At 43.0% G+C, this 19,519-nt stretch overlaps 1 protein-coding gene across 4 annotated transcripts in view; it reads right to left on the reverse strand.

Annotated features, from left to right (window-relative positions):
• Positions 1-14,861: 14,861 nt before the first annotated feature.
• The window catches only part of RGMB (repulsive guidance molecule BMP co-receptor b), a 31,282-nt gene continuing 26,624 nt past the window's right edge, over positions 14,862-19,519 (reverse strand). For all 4 annotated transcript variants that reach the window (XM_074995287.1, XM_074995288.1, XM_074995286.1 and 1 more), the window contains exon 5: positions 14,862-18,817. In XM_074995287.1, coding sequence (XP_074851388.1) covers positions 18,149-18,817 — 669 coding nt within the window. In that variant the 3' untranslated portion in view covers positions 14,862-18,148. The remainder of the gene's footprint in view (positions 18,818-19,519) is intronic.

The raw sequence follows: 19,519 nt of genomic DNA on the forward strand, positions 1-19,519 counted from the left end.
CAAATTAGCAGCCATCTGCCTGAATATCCTTGCTTTTGATAGCTATTAGGCCTGTAAAATGTGTGTTTGGCAGTATTCTATATGCAAGCCTGGCACTAATAGCAAAGGCAATAAATCGGTAGCTTTTAAAGATGGCTTTTGGGACATGAGGCACAACGCTAGATGGGAATTCAGAGAAACAGCTGAGACAGCACCCTGCTTTATGCCACAGCATTAACTAATAAGGCTTCAATCCTGCAAACACTTCACATGCATGCAGAATTTTACTATAATGAGGCAGGCCAGTTCAGTCAATGGTGCTAGGGCCCATTATTGAAATGGATAGGAACTTTTGAAAGAAAGTGGAAAGACAGCTTGCCAAGAATACTTGTGCCAAGGGGATTGGTAACATTCTGTGGTCTGCACTTTTTCAGGCTGTACATTGGCATCAGCAGATTCAACTAGAGTGTTTGTGACGTATGCATGAGTAAGAGGTGGTGTAGTTGGTTAGTTTCAAAGGGTTAAAAAATCTGTCTGCTTTTTTAGTCACTTAAGATCCTTTGTTTCTGATGGACGCCTGCATGCTCTTCCAGGGAATAGTGACAAACCAGGCTATAATAAATGTATTCTTCCTGTGGCATAAATCTGACTTGATTAGGTTATTACCATGTCAAGTCTGCAAATTTAATTTCTCTTAGGGTTCTGGAGAACACACAACCATAAAGAAACGTGTAAATTGAGGTCATGAGTATACAAAGGTTGTGACTTCATCAATGGAACCACCTGAGCTCAGCATTTCCACCTCCTTCAACCCCTCTAGGCAGAATGTTCCCCAGCAACCCATCCTGCAATAATTTTATCAGAATCACTGTCAATCAGCAAGAGACAGACTGTTGGCCTCAGTAATATCAACCCGTCCTTTTCGTCTAGGGATGGCAACTTGGCATGAAATGCTGGGGGCAGGTGGGTTTTAATACAGTACCAGGTTACAAGGTTCCTCGGTGCCACCAAATTAGCCTCAGCTGGGGCGGAAAAGACATTATGCTATCATTCCTCCCAAGAGAGGCTTTCTGCCTTGCTAATTTAAGCTGCTTTCATTAGGACAAGCCTAAAGATAAAATTGAACATCTAAAAGGTTGGAACAAAATACTGTATATCAAAGAGAGGACCACTTTAGGGAACGGAACAAGCCATAAGTTGAGAATGCCCAGCGCAAAAAATGTCTCCAATTAACAATATTTTGCTTTATAATCATCAAACCAGCTAGTGATGTGCTTCCATTTTCTTCTTTGTTCAGCAAGATGATAATTTACATAAACATTAAAAATGTGATGGGCACTTTCAGTGTGTACAAAGACATTGTTAATGTTCTGATTTCCTAACTATCTATATACAGAGTAGGCAGATACAAGGAATGACAAAAAAGCTGTTTCAATGAACTGTGAAGTGAAGCAACTTTATGGTGGGTTTCATCTATCTTGTTGTTTGCTTAAATTATATTTTAAATTATGGGAGGTGGGGAGAGAATTGTGGTTGCTTTTCTGTGATGAGGCATAGATAGCAACTGCCAGAGCTTCCACAAGTTCTCTGAAATGATTTGCTCAGGGTGAAGACGGTACTAAATTGCTATTTTGGATCTCTGAACGTAAATGTCATTCATGGTGTCTTGACCAGAAACACCTGCAAATAAGATGGAGGCAGCCAGGGGAAAGTATTCTGTTTAGCGTTAGTAACTCAAAGCCAAGATTTGAATTTGTCTGAATGCTTGCCTGGCTCTCTCTTGTGTGGAAGATAAGCAGCCAACTGCATGGGGCCCTCCAGAGGGATCCAACAAATCAATGAAAGTAGCAGAGAGAGGTACCTGGGAGTGGCAGGGAGCCAGAGTAAGCACCTCCCCATGGCCAACCCGCACATTCTAATCCCTCTCAGATGCCCCCCTCCTACTCAGTTCACACACACACACACACACACACTCTCTCTCTCTCTCTCTCTCTCTCAGGGGCCTTTTCTACACAGGCCACTTTCTTTCCCTGCACCTCATTAGCATAACGTCATGTGATTTGGAGTCCGGAAGACCGTTCTTCCGGACTCCAAAATGCCATTGAGAAGCACAGGCCCCCCACCCCCCCGGGGGGGGGGAGTGGAGTCTTCCGGAAGGAAGTCCTTCTTCCCAAAAATTTTTGGGAAGAAGGGGCATCTGGAAGAAGGACTTCCTTCCGGAAGCTTCCCCAAGGCCATGCTTCTACACAGCATTTTGGAGTCTGGAAGAACCGACTTCCGGACTCCAAATCATGTGATGTTATGCTAACAAAGCATGGGGAATTTGCAGCCATGCCTCATTAGCATATTTTGGGCCATGTATTACCATGCCACTTTTGAAGAAAGTGGCCTGTGTAGAAACGGCCAGGGTGTGTCTACACTTGCATTCCAGGGTGTGTCGACACATTGCACTGTTGAAAGAGGCATGCAAATGAGGTAAGGCAAAAATGCAAATGAGGTGTAAATTTGCATATTCAGTACGTCATTTGCATATTCTGATTTCAAAAGACCGTCTTTCAAAAGAAGAAATCCCATGTAGCTGCTGCTCTTTCGAAAGAAAACCCATGTTCTAAAGAGTCTTTCTTCGCTTTAGTTAATAGGAAGAAGGCTTCATTCGCAGGTGGGGCGGGGATCTATGTTTGAAAGAGCAGCGTCTACACTAGGTTTCTTCTTTTGAAAGAAGCCCTTTCAAAATTAGAACATGCAAATGAGGTGTGAAATATGCAAATGTATCACAGCCCCCACCCCAGGCCAAGCTCACTAAGCTCTCCCATGCCTGGTCTGATCCTGCGCCTCACGCCCCGCCCCCCCCCGCATGGAGCTGAAGTGCCAGAGGAATGAAGTCGCTCAGTTGGGGGGTGGGGGGGTGCCACATCATTGAGGATTGGGGTAGCTTTGAGGGGCGATTACTTCTTACTTGTGAGGTTCCCCCGGCTGATTTTTCTGTAACTCAGTGGTCCCTAACCCAAAAAAGGGTTTTACCTCTGCTGTAAATAAAGGCAACCTTAAAATCTTTTGTTGCGAACATGTTAATATTTTTTTTCTTTATGTAAAACAAAGTTAAAGAACTTACCCTGTTTACTTATGTTCATTAATATTTTCTTTCTTACCAGTCATATATGCCCTCTTCCTTTATAGCTCCAGTTGTCTAATACAAATAATTTAGTATTTAAGGTATTTAGAAATTAAACAAAGATATTTTTGATATCCTGGGTGATTAGCTGGTGGGCCATGGACAGAAGCCAATGTAGCTACAACACATGCTAATCCATAACACTGAATTACTGAGAATCTGACTGGAGACAAAAATGCCTCCAAATTAACCCTAAATTACTATCCATGTAGGTCTCAGTGGTATGTGTCAGTTTTGTTAAATAGACAAGACAGCCAATGAGTTGGAAAAAAGACAAGCAGTGTTGAAGAGACTAACTCAAGGTCTCACAACATGTGTTGAGAATACAATCCAAGGCTCCTGACGCTCATCTAGTTCTGTTTCCTGGACCATAACATTAACTAGTTTGTACCATGGTGTGAATTTTCTGGCTGTCTATTATTTTACCCTTTTGTTCCCTTGCAAAACAAGTTGCTTGAGTAAGAAAAACAGGCGCTGTCACACAGCATGGGACTGTATAAGTTACTGAATAAATTCTCTGTTCAACACTGCTAGCCCAATGGCCCTCTTCCAGCATTAAGGCTATGTCTACACTAACCATCCTTTTGAAAGGGGGAAACTAATGAGACACTTTGGGATATGCTACTGAGGAGCTGTAATGAATATGCAGCCCCTCATTAGCATAATGCCGGTCACAGCGCTTCCAAAGTGCTGCTTTCAACCACGCACAGCTCATCGACACAGGGTCCTTCTCAAAAGTACCCTGCACCCTTCGAAAGCCCCTTATTCCTGTTTGGGTATAGGAATAAGAGGATTTCAAAGTGCGCTGGGTCCTTTTGAAGAGACCCCAGTGTAAACGAGCCGTATGTGATTGAAAGCGGCACTTTTGAAGTGCTGCAGCTGCCATTGTGCTAATGAGGTGCTGCATATTCATTGCATCAACTCATCAGCATATCCCAAAGTGGCTCATTAGCATCCCTCTTTGAAAGCAGGGTGCTAGTGTAGACACAGCATAAGAGCATCAATACTGGCAGAGCTGAACACAGGTCCAGTCAGTTCCTGTTTCATAATTGTAAAATTGGATATAACACTTGTGCCTAGAGAGAGGCAGTGTCTCCATTTTTTTAAAGTGCTTTATTTCCTACCTGAAGTAGGCAAATTCCTGATATTGCGCGTGTCTTATTGGATTGAAAGTCAATGAGAACTTCATGGTGAAAACCAAATGTTAAGCAGCGTTTCCATGATGCGCATTTAGCAGTTTAATCAGTACCTATGCATGCACAAGTTTTGTAAAAGGAATAATTGAAGGACTTCAAATAACTCTCAAATGAGGCGTAGCAGCGTGAGACCCAATATGTTGCATTAAGATTAAAATATTCAGTACTGTGTGCTTGCTGAAAGTCTGCAATTAGTCCCCAGTGTGTGAGGGTCTGTAATCACTTTAGACAAGGGTTGCCAACTTTGAAGCTCAGCCAGGAATATTTTTCCCCCAATGTAACATCATGTGATTTTTCTTAAACTCCCCTATTAAAATCTCCAGCACTCACCAGGAGATTGATGCTGATTCCAGGAGACTCCAAGCCAATCCTCGATGAGCAGCAACCCTACCTAAGGCATGATGGATAACTTTACTAGGCTGCTATGTCCATTTTCTGATCCTTTAAACACACACAGGTAGACTGAATTCCACAAAGTGGTAACACATGAAGTTTTACGTATGTATAGGAGGTTATGGTATACTAGAAGTGATGGTCTTCTAGAAATGCCTATGCATGGTATCTGCAACCCACAATATGATTGTTCCATATCTTGTGTTTCCATTATATGGCTTAAGTACTTTTATATCATCTGGAATTGGATCCACTTTGGTTGGGCAGGAAGAGAAAGTTTTGCGTTTATACAGATGTCATCTTCAGGTCTTGGACATAGACTCACGCCAGTCTATGCTACAGACCTATGTTAGTATAAGTATGTTGTTCAGGGACATGAAAAACCAACATCCCTTCAATCACAGAAGGGAAAAGAGCAGGGCACACTGGAAGACTGTGGAGGGGTTGTCAATAAGTTATAGATTGTGCTAATAAGCCATAAATGTGGCACAGTTTGAAACGCTCATTTGGCAACATACATAGCCAGCATGATTTTATTTAGCTGGATGCCCATTTATCATGGGTGTGGCTGAGTTTCCCATGGGCACATAAAGTTTTTTTTTACAGCCACCAGTCCTGGCTCTCAAGCTCCTGTGCTGTTATTTAGCTGTAATTTACCCCTAAACGTCTTCGAAGAGCCCAGTAAGCAGTGGAAGTGTTGGTAAAGCTGCTAGACAATTTTGACTGCTGGTGGGCTGGCAAATGCTCTCTTTTGGCACCAGTCAGCTCCTGCTGGTGCTAGATTAAAGAGGTTCAGCATGTAGCGCTGCTCAGGCCTTGATTTTCAGTATCTAGCAAAATTATCAATGTAAGCTTCCAGGCTCATCATCTGACGGTGTTGTGCAGATTTCCTTTGAGAATGAGGCCTGAAAGGTCCCACAGGTGATGTGTGATTTTTGTCTTTTATCAGTTTCTGGAGTGAGGCCATTCTGGAGTGCAGGGATTGGTCCAGCGCCTGTTGTTGTTAGGGTACTTAGTGCCCTCCATGAGGTACATTTACTTGTTTTGATTGGCCTGTATAAGACCCATGGATCTTGTAAAGTGGGTGGTAGTGTTCATCATACCAATGAAGGGAGAGAGGTCTACAGGTTTTGTGCTTGGTGCTGCTTTGCATTGGTGCACTCTTCTGGTCTGTGGGGTGCTTGCTGCAGCTTATTAGTTGGAACAGGTTGGGGTTTTTTTGAGGGCCAAAAGAGGGGATTCCAGAAAGCATTCCATTGATTATGGGTTGCAATTGTTTGATACTCTGCGGGGGTGGGGGTCCAGTGTGCCAACCAGGGAAGTGTGAGCAAAGAGGGTTTAATTTCCATAGTAAAGTAGGTTTCCTCTGGGTATATGGGTGAGCTTAGGCAGACTTACTCTATCTGAGCATGACACTCTTATGATGCGGCTACACTTGCACGCCTCTTTAGAAAGAGGTATGCAAATGAGGTAAATAAAAATGCAAATGAGGCTTAAATTTGCATATTTGGCACCTCATTTGCATATTCTAATGTCAAAAGAGCTTCTTTCAAAAGAAGAAAGCCAGTGTGGATGCTGCTCTTTTGACAGTAAACTCCCATCTTCGAAAGAATCCTTCTTCCCATTAAATAAAGGGAAGAAGGATTCTTTCAAAGATGGATTAACTTTCAAAAGAGCAACATCGACACTGGCTTTCTTCTTTTGAAAGATGGTCTTTTGAAATTAGAATATGCAAATGATACACTGAATATGCAAATTTATACATTATTTGCTTTTTCGATTTGCCTCATTTTCATACCTCTTTCGAAAGAGGAATGCAAGTGTAGACACACCCTTAGTGAAGATGCTCTTTGAGAGACTGAGAATCACCATCTATTGTATCTGCTTTACTAAATCTTCCTGTCACAATGTAGTTCATGTTCATGTTCATGTTTCCATTGTCTCACAGTTTTAATTCTGTTAGATATACTTCTACTTTGCAGTGCTTTACAAACATACCCTGTTCAACCACCTTGCATGCTATTGGCTCCTATCTCTTAGTGAAGGAATATTGACTCACAGACACCACGCCCCCCACCCCCCCCAAAGTCACTCACCGAACAACAGCCATGTCCAGAAATTCTGCAACATTACCACTCTCCCCTGGCATACCATCCTTGCCATAGTTACATTACATATCAATGTCTGGAATGGCATTTTTAAAATGTATTTCCTCTACCTAGCAAAAAATCCAGTGTTGACTTAGTACACATAACTAATTCGAGCAGCCTTATGGCAAAAGCGCAGCACTGACTAGCCTTTGCTCTTCATACAAAGCATTCTGGCTCTCAATTTTTAATCTCTTATTTTTGCCGGGAAGCGAAGACAGGTTGGAGGCAGATAGGGAAGTTCTCCGTTTCCCCAATTCCATAGTCTCATATGTGTATCATTGAGTATTTATCTGTCAAGCTACCAAAAATATATACATATATAGTTTTGGGAGTCCCCTGCAGTAGGAAGTTAGAGGGAGTCTTCCTTAGCGAATATTGTAATTTTTTTTCTGGGGGAATGGAGCTGAGTGGCTGGGCCCATGTGCTGGCTCAAAAGCTGTTCCTGAGTGTCGTCCTCCTTCCATTGCTGCAGCTGCCTGGACTTCCTAGCACAGTCTGTGCTGGAGTCTGAGCCCAGCCTGCGCAGTTGTGATTTTTGGCACGCTGCTCAAGCTTTCCTGCTCAATAAAAGCAATAGAAAGGAAATTTCAAAAATCTATGTTCCACAGGAAAAATATGGCACTTGCGTCAAAAATGAGACACTTTGCTAGCTCAACAGTCCCGCCCCCGCCACTGAATTTTTAAAGGCCTGTTGCAAAAAGAGGTTAGCACTTCTTTAAAAAAGGGGGGGTCATGACCCTTCTACTGGAAGGGGTGAGGACACATGAGGGAAACTAGTCAGAACCCCTTAACATATATATAAAAGCATGGAGCGCCTCTCATCCACAAAGAGCCTTAGGTCCCTAAACCCCAGCTTTAGGCACCCAAGTCCCAGGTGTCGGGTACTGCTATGATCCACGCAATGCCTGGATGACTGTCACATAACTCTGTAGGTGTCTAAAATCACTTGGTACCGAACGTTCTGCTCTAAAGTCTCCTAGGTGCCCATGTCCATCTCGCCAAGTGCACTGTGGCCTCATTTTTGGGCATCTGAACACGTAGCTAATAGCTAAGATGCAGGACAAGCCACAAAGAGGGAAGCTAGCCTAGCTCTGCCTATTTAGCATGTGGCATCACATCCAATAGGTGGGCTCAGATCATAGCCACTAGCTCAGGCCCAGGCGAAGATGCCATCACTTTCATAACTTTTAGCCCAGGGACTTCAGAGACCCCTGCATCTGCCATACCCTTCTGTGCCTGAGGGAGCAATTATGTACATGTCACATTCTTGTCAGGAGTGCTTTCTAATCAGAGCCATCAGGTAGCATGCGGTGTAGCTCCTTCACCCTTTCCTGTCTCACTTTGAATCAATACTTAGCGACTCATTTAAAGGTGAAAGTGTTACAGCCAGGGCATTAGGGAACACAGGGACCAGTTCCCTTACACAGAGTGGACCTGAAACTGAGTCAGTCACTTGCAGGATGAGTGTGCTAAACCCTAGAATTTAAAGCTGTACGTTTTGCCACCTCTTCTGGTGTTTCTCACAGGACTGGCTGAGGTGCCTAACCCACCGTAATCCCGAAGCCAGTTGACAGAAATAGGTAACCGTCCCTGAAGCCCAGACTGAGGTACCTAACTGCGTAACAGGTGGGGCTTAGGATACACCTTGCTTGTCACCCTCTCAGCGTGGATAGCTTAAGCGGCTCCCCACTTAGCAAGCTAGCTTTTTTTTTTTTGGTGGGCAGGGTGGTCCAATTGTTAGGCTGTCTGTCTCCACACAAATTGTATAGTGAGCCTAGGCACATTTGTGGAGCCTCGTTTCATCCCACCGATTGTCTCGCTGTTTCATAGGTCAGGCCTTAGGTAATTCCACGGTACATTTTGGTTAATTTAAAACTCACAGGATTTAAAAAAAAAAAAATCACATTTCATGATTCCAGCTATTTAAAGCTGAAATTTCAGCACTGGAATCATGGGGCGCCCACAAACTCATTGGCAGGGGGATTGCAGTACTGCTACCCTTCTTACCCTGCTGCTACTGGTAGAGCTGCCATCAAAGCTGGGCAGCAGGATAGGGGCTAGGTGGAGCCTGTGCCAGCAGCAGCACAGAGATAAGGGTGACATGGTATGGTATTGCCACCCTTACCTCTGCATTGCTGCCTGCAGAGCTACGTGCTGTTGGCAGTTGCCATTCTTTGGGCACCCGGCTCTGAAGGTAGCTGCACAGACATAAGGGTGACCATACCATACCATACTGTAGTGGAGGGGTCTTGCCTTGAGAGTTGTCTATCTGGCCAAAAATTGTTGCCTTCCAGCTGCTCAGCTCTGAAGGCAGCTCAATGTGTCTTTCCCATGAAATCTGCATAGTATGGGGCAAAAGCACCTGTGCGTGCACACACACAAGATCTCAGGCTGTGACATGTTTTTAATAGCCATGAATTTGGTAGGGTCTCATTAACAGTAAGGCATTGCAATGCCTGTCTGTTATGCTTCCAGGCTGTAAATTAACAGGGTATTTATGAATCCGGGGACATAAACATGCTGCTGCATCTTTGATCTAGAATGTGCTGACAAGAGTTCTCTTTCAGCAGACTCAATTCAGCTCCCCAAGAGCACTTCCTGATGAGACAATGCTGTCTGCACTGGTGCTTAGGCAGGTGTAACTTGCATTGCTCAGTGGGGCGGGGGCTTTTTCACACCCAAGCAATGTACATTGTGTCATCCTAAGCAGTAACGCAGACCTGCCCCTAGCACCAAGCTCGCACTGAAAACTGGCTAGGCGAGTCCTTGCACTCAGGCAGTTCTCAGCGCAAACTCAGCATCGCTGGTTGTTGCCTTCTCAGAACAGTTCAGTCTAAATCTGGCCCTGGAAGTTGTGGGAACTAACAGGTGAAAGAAGGGAGCAGAGAGATGAGTACTTGTTTCCAGGGCAGCATGATAGGGGACATAAAAGTGAGGCATAGTGGTCAAAGCTAAGGGTGAAGTGCTGAGATGCGTTGCCATAAGATGCAATGTGGTCTCTCAAATTTGCCTCTGGTGTCTTAACCTCTATGTCCCCATCTCAGTCTCGCTTCCTATCCACTTCACATTATTTCCCGCTTTAGCTTGCCTTACTGCCACAGGGCCCGGCCAGGACCAAGGGCATCCTTCTGTGCATACTGCCCGTTTGGGGGTTGTAGCCAGACAAAGTCTCCCCCTTACAAGCCAGCTTGCTCGCTGCCCCCCCCCCCCACCGAGGAGCACACAGGGCACGGAAATGGCTGCTGACAGCACAGTCTTTGATGCCCTCATTGAGGCCCAGATATGCTAGCTTATCGTGACCCTGAGAAGCAGAAAGTACAGCTAGAAGGCTAACAGGCCAGACTGTCAACAACCGGGGGGGGACCCTCAGAAATCACCCCAGCTGGCATTGATCAATATGATGCACACACACAATCACCCAGAAGGGGACGTGCCCTGCCCGCACAAAAGAATGTCCTGTACTCCTAAGTTGCTTATCTCTTGTCTTACAAGTGCAAACTAAGTAGAAATGCCCTTGTAACAAACTGGCATCACAAAGACAGACCAGTATGATCTGGCACCGTAGATAAGAAAGAGAATACATAACCCAAAAGGGGTATAAAAGATGGGTCCAGCAGAACTCTAACTTTGAGTGCATTCAACCAACTTCCTGCTGGTCGGGTCAGGTGAGTGCCTGCCGAGGTCCACTACTGGGGACGCCCAACCTCGTATTCGTCTTTCCGCGGAATTGAGTGACCGATCCGGCTTGGCTACACTGGTATTGAGAGACGCAGAGAGGGTAAGATACACCCATGCTAGGTCTCTGACTTTTTTTGTGCACAGCTAAAGAATTAGAGCTCTGTAACTAGTATCAAGATATCATTGTGTTAGATGGTAACAGATATCTTTGTATTGGATTGTAAAGTAACTTGTTAACACCTGTACTTTGCTAGCATATAAGAAGTAAACAATAGCCTTTTGTAACCACACACTTATAACTGTAGCTTAAATAAACTTGTAACTAGTTAAGCTCCGAGCCTAACCATTTTGTTAACCCTTTTATTACTGCAACACAGCCGGCACAACAAAAAGAACTTTAACCATTTGGTTACTACAGCCTGGCCGTGGGTGAGAGTGCTAGGAGCTCCCTGCTCTAACAGTAAAAAAACTGGGTTTCTTAGGACCCAGGGGAGTACCTCACCGCACATTACCTGGCCACCGGCTAACGGGGGTTTCTTTCAATGTCTCTGGGGAAAGGCGCTCTAATGCACTGTGCACACCCACCCGTCTCCAACCAAGCCCGGAGCTCTTCCCTTTTCCTGTAGGTTGAGAAACCTTGGGGGTGAGGTACTGATGTCATCCAACAAAGTGAACCCCTTGATCACTTACAATCCATGCTCAATGCCTTGTTTTCCAGTCCGTTCTGCAAGGCTAGTGATTGGTAAATAATGAAATGGCAGATCCCTTCAAACAATGGGTCAGCTTGAGAGCATGTAGCATTCTTCCTTTTGTGGGGATTTTTTACATATTGTTTTCATATAATAATTGTCACAAATAGGGGTTATTTTTATCCCAGATGCACAAACACTTCATAAAACTGCATATACTGAAGGTATTTTTACAGCTGGTTACTGGCTCCGTGTTCAAGCACTCTAATCAATCTTGCCCGCTCCCCATTGAGTGTCTAATCAGCAACATTTAGTCTCAAAGTAATTCTCAAACAAGTTGAATCAGATGTGATTGTTTTTTGTGACAGTACTACAATAAATACCTGCATAATTTTAGCTGATTTTCTGTTACTATATGACACAAATTAGCCTTATTGTGGAGGTGGAGAGAATCAGCACATTAAGAAAACTCATCAGAACAATGAATGCCTAAAATTGTGTCATTAACATGCATCTCCGAGCATGACCTAGATAAGTTACAGTGTTGCTCTGTTAGGACTCTTCTACACCAGCCCCCTCCTTTGAAGGGGGGCAAGTAAACTAGCATGATCCGTGAGTAGCAATGAGGTGCTGCGCTGCAGATGAGGCGTACCTCATTAGCATAATTCTCACCATGCAAACTTCAAAGGGGCAGCTGTGTAGCCATGGGCACTTCAAAGTGCCCTCACTCCCAAAGCATTTGGGAGTAAAGGAACTCTGAAGCTGTGCAGGTAGCTCGTAGTGCCCGCGGCTACGTGGCTTGCCAGCACTTCGAAGTTCGTGTGGTGAGAATTATACTAATGAGGTGCTGCACATGCAGCGCAGCACCTCATTGCTATTTACTGCTGGGGCTCGTTTACATGCCCCCTTCAAAGGAGGCTGGTCTCAAGATCTTAGAAAACCAGGGTCAGTCAGTGAGGTAACATCTTCAACGTCTACTAATGAAAGCAGCTCTCAAGCTACACACAGCTCTTCAGAGCATCTGTCTCACCCACAGAAGTTGGTCCAATAGAAAAAGGGTTCTCAACTTTCCCAAACTACAGTAAACTCTTTCGTATCTGGCATTTATCATCTGGAACTCTTCAATAACCAGCATTTTAACCAGAATTAAATTTGAGTTATGTTTTGCATAAGTGCAGTATAGTGAAAGTAAACACAACTAAATACAGTATATTTACAGAGCAACGAAGGGTCCTGTGGCACCTTATAGACTAACAGAAAAGTTTAGAGCATGAGCTTTCGTGAGTTAACTCACTTCTTCAGATGCTCAAATGTATATTTACAGTGTACAATACTATTGGTGGTAAAGTACTCTGCATACATTTTGTTTTTTTAATATCTAATCTTGTTTTTCCTTAGTGTTATGCTTTGCTAGGTATACCTCTCCATTATGCAGAACATTTGAACATCTCCTGGGATTAGGGCTGCTGGATATTAAAGAATTTACTGTACTGTACCCGTTTCAGGAGAAGGATTTGTCTTGCATATCCCAAATATCATCTCGCTTAAAAACTGTTCGCAATATCAGACAATACAAAAGTGACAGCACATTTGTCACTGAGAACTTGCTTACTTGAGTCATTTTGCCAGGATGACATTTTAATTTGTATTGACTTTGCTAACATAGCCTGGTGAAAAACTATGCAAAACACCTAGATGAGCTGATGTATGCTCTGAAAAACCTCTGTGGACCCCTGCAATAGAAAATACTACCTCACCCATCTTGTCTCATTACACAGTGACATTTGTAATAATCTCAAGTCATGACAATATGCAATATACATGAATTACACACACCAGTACAAATGGCTTGGGCTCTATTTACCAAGATCATTGTTTTCTTTTACAGGGAGATGAACTTTTTAACTTGAGCAGCACCTTAGTTTATCCACCAATGGTCTACGGCCAGCGCATTTTCACAGAAGTGGCCTTGTCCTTGGAATTTGCTTTCTCTCTTATGGCATGAGGCCCACAATCTGTTCAAAGTCTACAGGGTGCAAGGTTTATCTTACAAGGCATTTTGGGAAGGGGGACAGGTTATTACAAGAAAACTCAAAAGGTCCTTCCCTGCCAACCCCACCCCGAACTACTGCACAAGGCACTGAACGTACAGTTAAGACACTAGCAAGGGATTAAATCTTGGGTTCTTTGGCTGTGTGGCCTGCAGAAAGTCACTCCGTGCCTCAGTTTCTTCATTTGCAAAATGGAGATCATGATCATCTCACAATGTTATGAAGATGAATCTGCTTCAGTTTGAGAAATCTGTTCATGACAAGTGCTACAGCAAAGCTTATGTTTATTTAATTCTGTGAACGACAGGTGATTGGTGCCTATGGGAGGAGGGGGTCCAGGGAGGGTCACCCACCAGAGGAAGGAGCACCCATTTAGCAGTTAAAATGTTGGCAGTGGCATTGGTGTATGATGAACCTTTTCAGTTCTACGAAGAGTCGCCTGTGCTATGAAAAATAGTGTTCATACCACCAAACATAATGAAAAATCAAAGTGCCAGGTTTTTTTTTTTTAAAAAGAAAAGAAAAAAAAAGTTGCTCTCTGTGCTTTAATGTATGAGCTTCTACAGAGCGAGAAATGGTATATCATACACACATTCAACAACTATATTCTCGGGAAGCTGCCGTCAGCCTGCTCTACATATTGGGGATACACATGCATTTAAAATCTCCTCTATCTACAACTTTTCTAAATGGGGCATCTGCTGTATTAGATGTAACTAGTTACCAATTCTAGCCCTATTAAATATTGCAAGAAGAATATTCGAACTTGTATTTATTGGGCCTTACTCTTTGCAAAAAGCAGTTAATTATAATCCAACTTTGACTGAGTGCCATAGGGGTTGGATGCAACATACTGTTAGCTTTCTATCTAAAATATGTTCTATGAACATTTCGGAAATCTGAGATCCAAAAATACCATGCATTTGTGAAGTCCACAGACATAGGGCTTTTTTTTAAAAAAAAAAAAAAAAAAAAAAAACATACCAACATCCACCTACAGTTTGTGGTAAATTTTCTCCATCTTTCAAAGATTTTTCTGATTTGAGACACATTGCACAGCTGCAGAATAGGAAACACTGATGAAATGTATCATCTTTCTTGAAACAGAAGCAACAAGAGAAGACTGCCGAGTTTACAATTTGCCAATTGTGTCCACGAAATGCAGGGGAAGAGTCCCTAAATGAGATGCTAAGCGGATGTATCCCGAGATCAGTAGCCACACAATGTACTCACTTAACTTAGCTTGTTTCATCAATACTGATCATAAATTTCACTACCCTTATCTTATAACTGGCAAAGAATTTATAAGAGGCAAATAACTGTGTAAGTGAGCATGGAGGTTGGGTACAGCATGGTCTTGTATAGCAAATGACTTGCAGAAAATACAGGTCTGCGGGCCTAAGGGTTACCAGCTTCTGTAACTGCATGTGTACAAGTTTCTCTATCAAGCCACCAGAGGTCACTAATACCACATTACAAACATTCCACAGAATGATATGTAACTTTATTCTTCTATCATAATAACTTAAAGTATTTACACACTGCACAGTCACTCTTTTACACAAACATTTACTTACTGGTATATCCATGAACCACATCTAGAAGGTTTTGCAAAGACTGACACATTGTGGGGTTTCCAGGCACAAAAATAAAATCTGAAGCCTTCTAAAAGACAGTCAGTTGGAGTGTCTGTGAAAACCAGTGTTCTGTCTAAGCATAAGCTCTCCCCAGAGACCATTCACTAAGCTTCAAAATATCCAGATGTTTGGCATTAAATAAAGCTCTTTTGGCTAGGGTGGACTTCAAGAAACAACATGTGCAAATAACATTCTCTCAAGAAATCCCACAGCAGGAACAAGAAAACGAAAATGCTTTAAAGGACGCACTACAGTTCTGAAATATTACTTGTCTAGGGGGCTCACAATTGGCTACTAGTGTATATACAGATATTCGTGGGACTGGGGAACACAGGAAACTAGCCAGCAGGCCAGCATCATTTACCAGCTATTTGTATTGGGGCAGCAACTGTAGGTTTAGCCTCCAAAATTATTTCACAATACTTTAACTCAGTCTACTAATAGAGAAATTCAGTGACCCAAAGTGTATGGATTCCCCTTCCCCACCATGCAGAATGTTAGAGCAGCAAAACAGGAATGTTGCCCTCCTCTACTAACTTGTACACTACGTCAGAAACCACATTACCTAGAGGAGTTGGGAAACCATTTCCAGCTAAGTGCCAGGAAGTGTTTCAACAGAAAGTCCGGAATAAGCTTTCTTGAATTGCAACTCATTTTGTCAGATGCATGAAGCAAAAGAAAAAGAAACAGCTAGTGGGGAATACAGTGATGGGAGTGTTACATCAGAGCTAATTCAATCAGGGTGGATGTGGATAACATGCTCAGAGCACTTAAAGTGGAAAATCACTCTTGTAATGAAAAAAACATTCCCAGATGCTATTCAGACCCATTCTGATGTCAAATTTGCATATGAATTTCAACTCAGCAGTTTCATATTGCAGTCAGTCTCTTTTTGAAGCTTTTTTGCTTGAGGATGGCAACTTTCAAGTCTGTGTGTCCAGGAAGGTTAAAAAGTTCTCCCTCTGGTTTTTGTACATTACTATTCTTGGTGTGATTCATGTCCATTTATTCTGTTGCACAGACAGTCCAGTTTGTGCAATGTACATGGCTGAGGGGCACTGTTGGCACAAGAGGATTTTTATCACATTAGTAGATGCACAGGTGAATGATCCTATTGTAATTTTCCATGTTAGATATTCTCACCACCTTCTCCACATCCATGCAGGTTGAATTAGCTCTGATGTCACATTCCCATCTCTATATCCCTGCTATCCATTTCATTCCTGTCACGAGTCTGATGAAGTCAGCTGCAACTCATGAAAACTTCTTCCACAATAAAATATTTAGTCTTCAAGGTACCACAGGATTCCTTGACTTTCCAGCTAACTATGTTTAAACAGTACGGCCAGGATAGGACAACCGAGCAGATTAGAGACGATTCTTGTCCGGTACACAGTTCTGCCTTCCACACTGGCTAGCCAAACCAAGCTAATTTAATTGGTTTTCAGAACAGCATTCCCATACATAAATCTTCCATTCATTCCAGTGTCAAGTCTCTCTGTCAACCAAGAGTTCCAGCAATTGTTAAAAGGTGACCATCCCTAGTCTGTTTAGGCCCTCACCATTACCTGCAAAAACAGAAGAGATTTCACTTTCAAATACCTCTCATACTACCCAAGCAACAAGCACTTAGTAAAGTTCGATTACTGAACTCTACAATAATGAAAGCAAGACTATTCCAATCAGTTATTCATGTACAATACACGCAGCTCCCTTAGCCCAAGACTGCCCCCCCCCACTCCCCAGCAAGTTTCAGTGTCTGAGTTTACAGACTAGGTCTTGCATTACAGTACTAAAAATAGCCACAACAAACCAGCCTGGGTCTGGAACACAGGCTTGGAAACTTGGAGGGGAATAGGTTCAGAGCACTGACTTTTAGCGCCACAAAGTCAACCCCCAACCCTGAGTCTGTAGGCCTGGGCTCTGAAATTCATTCCCATGGGTTTTACATTGCAGTGTAGACATACCCTTAGGATGCTAGAGACTCATTCATGTCTACTAAAATTGCTCCCAAGCGAAAACAGAATGCAACAGAAATACTTAGACCATAGTCAGCAGATGAGGTCTGGAGTGGCATACCTGTGTTTTTTTACCATTGAAAAATTTTACTACCTCTTTCTTGCAATAATTTAAGGCACTAGATTGATTTAGTGAACCAGCTGTTGACCTTTACCCCCATCCTGCATGAGAACTCTGGTGGAGTTCCCCTCTTCTTACATGTTAACAGAATTGGTAGGAGTGCTGCTCACTGAAGGGAATTTCTTATGTCACTTCAAACTTCTCCAGTGACTTGGACTCACACTGAAGGATATTGATTAACCTCATAAGAAGGTGGAGAGCTAGGCAGGGGAGGTGCACGTGCAAAGGCAAAAATTCCCAGCACACTCCTTGACATCCTACAGAGACAAAAATCAATTTTACTAACTAGTCCTATGCAATGTTTAAAATCTCAGTTGCTTTCTGTAAGCCGAGATAAAAGTCTCCACATTTCTATACTTTGATGAAATGAAATTATAATGGTCATGAGGGAAGGGGGATATTTCAATCATAAGCTAGGCAATTAAAACCATGCCAGAATGAGCTAGAGAAACATCCCCAGCTGTCCTACTTACAGCACGACTGCTGTAGAAATCGTAGACAGAGTACAAGAAGGTATGTTTTAGTGTAAATAGAGGAGTTTCATTTTCACTAAGGGAGGAAGCAAGGATAATCTGTTACTCTGGCCAGGAAAAGACGCAGTTCTGAACAATCTACTTAAAGAACAGCAAGTTAGTACTGTATTCACAAAACTGGTGGGCTTGGGATTGAAAGAAGAACATAGGAAATAAAAGCAATTACATATAAAGGCTGTTAAACCACATAATACTTAGAGGGAGCACTGGGTGTGGCGTATGTACATTTGTATTATACATATTACCCAGATACACACATAAATAGTTAATATATAAAAAATAAAGTGCTTTCTATGAGGTCCCAATGCAGGGACATTATAAAACTTTTCACCAACTGCAAAACAAATTGATACAATCAATGAATACTACATCCAACGTACACGAAAAAACAGCAACAGGATATGTACAATCTGGCGGGTGTCCCAAGACAAACATCCCTTTCATATACACGGTATATACATATATACTCTTAGCTTTACTCAATATATTATGACAATATATATTTTAAAATTTTGTTATAGACAAAAAAACCTACAAAAACGCAACAAGGATTAAGCACACAAGTCCAAGACTAACAGACATTTTACTATTCTTGCCAATGCCCCCATTTCCATTGTTGGGGAAGATATGCCAGCGCTCTTTCCTTGGGTGCAGTGCCTCTACATCCTGCAAGGCACTATGAGCTGCTGCCGTGAAGTTAGCATCACCAGTGGTGAGCAGATCAAACATGCAAGAGTAAAAATAGAGGTCCTTCACCAGCATCTTCTCCTGGCATTTGGCAGTGGCACTCTCCAGTGTGTACATGGATCGGGGATGAGCAGAGACAGCATGAGGAAGAAGCTGCCCCATAACGGGTAGCGGTAAGTGACCACTATCATCAATGCGTTCACTTGAGGGGCAGCCATTCACACACAGCTGCAGGTCCTGGCTTTCTTCATAAGCCATGGCCAGCTCTTCTGGCATGCTAATGGCCAGCGTTAGGTAACGCCCCACTTGGCGCACAAACACAGTGGTTCCAATGTACCTGGCGTGCATCTCCACGTATCTGCCACTGACTTTCTCCACAATGCGCAAGCTCTTGGTGTCACTATCACCACCGCTTGTTGTGCCATCTACAAAAGCTGCTGGTAGGTCATCAGTCACTGCCTGGTACACCTTCTGATCTGTGCAGTCTTGGTATGCTTTAAAGATAATCGTTATCTGGAAGACAACAAGGGAAATTAGAGGGGAAATTCATCTCAAAATCATTCACACAGCTGTAGACTAAGAACAATCAAGGACTGAACAGCTGCCCACCGAGCCCATTCTGGGTTCACTCCTATAGCAAAATTTATCTGGTGTACCCCTATTCCTGAAACTTTAACACACATTCTAGCTAAGGGCGACTGAAAATGGAGTTCTTAAGCTAGCAGGAAACCCAGAATACTGGAGGACAGCAATGGGAAATGAGGCCCAAAAAGAAATGGGCTCTGTATATAATCACTGAAACCCACAACACCCTCCATTAATCTTCTCAACACTTTGAAAAATCACCTGCAGAGGCAAGGAATTCCCATGTCACTATCTTCCATGAGAGAAGCAGTTTCTATGGGAGAGGTTTGGGGTGGGGGGGGGTGGAGGAGGAAGTGGGGGCGAGGCAAAGGAAGCAGTGAGCAAATAGTGAACATGGAAAGAAAATTCAGCATACCCTCTTCAACAACCTTAAAGTGCAGTAAAACCAGCAAAGCATCAATTAATTAAGGAAGCAGTGACTAGCTACTACTCTTTAATTATTTGACAATTGGCATTTTATTTATTCAGTATTTGGTCTTAGTCTTTGTAAACTGGGAGATCTGATACCTTCAAGTCTACTAGCAGCTACAGAACCTATATATTACAGGAAGGAAGTAAATAAAGCAGGTG

The sequence above is a fragment of the Carettochelys insculpta genome, chromosome 5 (assembly GCF_033958435.1).
Source record: "Carettochelys insculpta isolate YL-2023 chromosome 5, ASM3395843v1, whole genome shotgun sequence".
Lineage (NCBI taxonomy): Eukaryota > Metazoa > Chordata > Testudines > Carettochelyidae > Carettochelys > Carettochelys insculpta.